This window comes from Mchenga conophoros, linkage group LG12, assembly GCF_057382185.1.
Source record: "Mchenga conophoros isolate Kocher_MC1m ecotype Shallow Benthic linkage group LG12, M_conophoros_male_GT1.1, whole genome shotgun sequence".
In the NCBI taxonomy this organism is placed as follows: Eukaryota; Metazoa; Chordata; class Actinopteri; order Cichliformes; family Cichlidae; genus Mchenga; species Mchenga conophoros.
In genome coordinates this window covers 38,687,450-38,691,901 of record NC_140537.1, presented here as the reverse complement: position 1 = coordinate 38,691,901, position 4,452 = coordinate 38,687,450, and the positions used below count along the sequence as shown (strand labels likewise).

Sequence of the window (4,452 nt, the reverse complement as noted above, 5' to 3'; positions counted from 1 at the left end):
CTCTCTGTGTGAGGATCTAAACGTATTCTACGCTAGATTCGACACAGCGAACACCATGAGACTGGACAGTGTGCGCACCGCGGATGACGTCAGTGCGCACACTGTGTCTGAGGAGGATGTGCGGAAGTGCTTCAGGAAGGTGAACGCACGCAAAGCTACTGGTCCGGACGGGATTCCCGGCCGCGTCCTCAAGTCATGCGCGGCTCAGCTAGCTGGAGCGTTCATACACATCTTCAACCTTTCCCTCTCTCTGTCTGTAGTCCCAGCCTGCTTCAAAATGGCCACCATCGTCCCTGTACCCAAATCCTCCACCATCTCCTCATTGAACGACTGGCGACCTGTAGCCCTGACCCCCATCGTAAGCAAATGCTTCGAGAAGCTGGTCAGGGACTTCATCTGCTCTGCACTACCCGACTCACTGGACCCTCTACAGTTTGCATACCGCCACAACAGGTCCACTGATGATGCCATAGCCCTGACACTACACACTGCCCTGTCACACCTGGAGAAGAGAGACACGTATGTGAGGATGCTGTTTGTAGATTACAGCTCAGCATTCAATACCATCGTTCCCTCGAAGCTGGACAGGAAACTGCAGGATCTAGGACTGAGCAGCTCCCTCTGCAGCTGGATCCTTAGCTTCCTGTCTGACAGACGCCAGGTGGTCAGACTGGGCAGCATCACCTCATCCCCCATCACACTGAACACTGGTGCTCCACAGGGGTGTGTACTGAGCCCTCTCCTGTACTCACTCTACACCTACGACTGCACAGCCACTAACAGCTCCAACATCATTGTGAAGTTTGCGGACGACACTACAGTGGTGGGTCTTATCACCAACGGTGATGAGACGGCTTACAGGGAGGAGGTCAGCGCCCTGACCCACTGGTGTCAAGACAACCATCTCACCCTCAACGTCACAAAGACAAAGGAGTTGATAGTGGACTTCCGGAGGTGCAGAGAAGTACACACCCCCATCACCATCAACGGCGCTGCTGTGGAGAGAGTGAGCAGCTTCCGGTTCCTTGGCGTACACCTGGCTGAGGATCTTACGTGGTCAGTACACACAAACAAAACAGTGAAGAAGGCGCAGCAGCGCCTCTTCTTTCTCAGGAGACTGAAAAGATTCGGCATGAGCCCCCGCATCCTCAGGACCTTCTATCACTGTGCCATTGAGAGCATCCTCACTGGATGCATCACCACCTGGTACGGCAACAGCACCGCCTACAACTGCAAAGCTCTCCAGAGAGTAGTGCGGTGCTCTGAACGGATAATTGGAGGTGAGCTTCCCTCCCTCCAAGACATCTACAGGAAGCGCTGCCTGAGGAAAGCGGGGAGGATCATCAAGGACTCCAGTCACCCCAGCCATAAACTGTTCAGACTGCTTCCATCAGGAAGGAGGTTCTGCAGCATCCGGTCCCGAACCAGCAGACTGAGAGACAGCTTCTTCCACCAGGCCATCAGACTGCTGAACACGTCATAGACACCTCAGCTTCACTACTGGAACTTCAACATTATGCACTCCATACTGTACAGTAATGCCACTGTTTTGCACATGTCTCAACTCTGTATATTTTATATATTTTATTATTTTTTTTTATTTTTATTTTTTTTATTTTTTTTTTATTTTTTACTATTTAATTTGTAAAAATGTAAATGTGTGTGTGTGTATACACACACACACACACACACACACACACACACACACACACACACACGTAGGAAAATATTTAGTATACACATCCAGAAATGCATACACTATTATATATTGTACATATATTTATTAGTTTCAGGTTGGCCATTCTTGTATTTTGCTCGTTTGTGTTGTTGTGTTTGCACATCTCTGTTGCTTGTGGGGCTCGCACACAAGAATTTCACTCGCATGTGCTGTGCCAGTGTGCCTGCACATGTGATGTGACAATAAAAAGTGATTTGATTTGATTTGATTTGATCAATGATCAGCTGATCGGCTCTCTTGTTTGTTTATCGCCCACTTTGCACCAGAAAGAGGAAACCAGCGGATGTCGCGCTAAACAACAGCAGCACGTTTAAGATTGATCAGCTGTTGGTAGAATTTATTTAATATTAATTTCTAGTATCAGCTGATGTTTGCTGGAGCCACAGCTGTAAAGCTGCTGGTCATGATGTCGGTTTGGATATGTGGCGAGAGGGAAACATGAAGATGAAACCAGGAGATGTCCTTACTGGATCATCAGAGCTGTGATGGAGAAACAGGTTTACCTTTTAGGTGACATGAATGAGTTGAAGTTATGAACTGTTTCTGAGAGACAAATAACACCAGGATCCTTTTCTAAGCAGCTGACAGCTGGTAACTGTGCAGGGGCGGGTCTAGCAAAGTGTTGCCAGGGGGGCAGGTAGGGCATTAACAGGGAGAGGAGGGGCACAAAGAAATACTTTTCTTTCTTATTCTCATTTAAAATGTCTAGCTTTTAATAAATAATTATCTGAATCTTACAACAAACGATTGATAGATTGATGCATATATACCATCAGAACAGTGCACATCACTGTCACAACAGTGTTTATTTTCATTCAAAGGCTTTATGAGTTTTCCTATAATGGCGGCCGGTCTCTAGTCAAAATGCCCGGGACGATTTTCTGTCCCAGTCCAGCCCTGTATGCAGCTCATCTGCAGTCTGGTGTTACCTACATCTTCCTATTCAGAAGCAGAATTTCTGAGTTCTGAGTGCAATCAAAGCACCACGACTGCAGTTTTTGTGTTGGATGTAAAAAGCGCGCATGACGCTGTGACGTAGGCTAGAATCATGGCGGCGGTCAACGACGGTCCAGGCGTGGGATTTCTCTCGTGGAAATATGCACATTATCTTTTCCTGTCTATTGGTAGGTGGCACAGTGCACTGTGGCAAGTAAGCAAGCTAGAAGACTGGCAAAGTTATGGAAGCAACACATTAACAAGAAAATTCTGAGTAAAACCAAAGTTACTTTCCCTAGTAACTAGTTACTTTGAAAGTAACGAGTAACCTGAAGTAACTGAGTTACTTTTGATAGAAGAAACTAGTAATGTAACTAAGTTACTAATTTAAAGTAACTTACCCAACACTGCATAAAACACAAACTTTTTGATAGCATCATTAGCATGTCACATGTTTACAATATCAACCAGCTGTTTGCAGCATGTATGCTGTCAAATGACCAGAACACAGCATTAGTTTAAAAAATAGTGAGACAAGACGGAAACGACCTGCAGCTGAGGCCACTACAGTTGCATTTCTTCCTTCTCAGCTGACAACACTTGATTACTGTTTAATTATACTACTATCTTACTATTCAGATTCAGCAATTGTTTATCAAAATTATAAAGTAAATCACTGAATTGTTTTCATAAGTGACCCTGTGCTTTAACATCCAAAATATAATTAATCATTTTCTTCCCTCAGTTGAGTTACTGTCTAAATGTATATCAGTATGCTAGGCATGGAGTTTTAAATACCATGTAAATAAGTTCAAATTCAATGTTTCAATGTGTGTTTTTAAAAAATTAAATTGATGCCATTGCTTAAATAACAGTTTATTGATTTCACATAAAAGTAACAACAAAAGAATTCATGAAATACTTTGCAAATAAAACCTCAGTTATTTTGTTCCAGCCTGAAGGATCTGTTTTCTGTTTGCTGTTCTCACTGTTCATTTTTCACAGGTATCTTGGCATATATATGTAAAAAAAGAAATAGTCTGCCTTTTCTCTGATTGCATTGTGCACATCTATATCCATGTATATTCTTTGCACTAGGTAGTCCTCTTGTGCCCACACAACAAAGTCACACCACTGCATCCCACTGATGAGCAGTTGTCCTTGCACCTGCCAGTAATATGCGTGGCTCATTTTTAGTTTAGGGGCACCACGTTCCATCTGCACATATTTGCAGTCAATAAAGTTTTGTACATTGGGACATTTGAATTCACGAAGCCAAACTGGGGGTATTCATTGGGGTCAAAAACAACACCATCAGGAGATACAGCAAGCCAGGGGGCAATGGGGTGAATGACCAGACCACAGGGTGAGTAGTTAACATTCATTAGCCTACTATACTCTGCTGCTATTGCAGGCTCCATCTCAGTTCCTCTCCTCATGTCTGCTGTCTGCCTTGTTCCCTTCAATATACGCTCTGCTAGTGACTCGGCCGAGCTCTGGCCTCTGACGTGACACGCCTCCCGAAACCTAGAGGCAGTCACTCTGGGCCTGCGGAGCTGATGCCACTCGGACGAAGAGCTTTGCTCACGTGTAGCTTCCTCTATTTTGTGAGCCATTTCCAGAGTTACAGACAAGCTTTTCAGATGCAGAAGCTCTTCTTCTGAGCACACAAACACACAATCTGATGGCAAGATGTCATACCCCTCCAGAGGCAAGTGCGGTGTTGGTGGTGCATCGCGGTGTAGTGTGATGTACCAGGTTGTCAAAACCGGCTGCTG

The 4,452-nt window shown here is 44.9% G+C and overlaps 1 protein-coding gene across 1 annotated transcript in view; it reads right to left on the bottom strand.

Moving 5' to 3' along the window:
• Positions 1-3,618: 3,618 nt before the first annotated feature.
• Positions 3,619-4,452, bottom strand: part of LOC146563336 (uncharacterized) — a 5,899-nt gene continuing 5,065 nt past the window's right edge. Inside the window, exon 4 of the mRNA XM_085293207.1 lies at positions 3,619-4,452. This exon is cut by the window's right edge and continues 184 nt beyond it. Coding sequence (XP_085149333.1) covers positions 3,868-4,452 — 585 coding nt within the window. The 3' untranslated portion in view covers positions 3,619-3,867.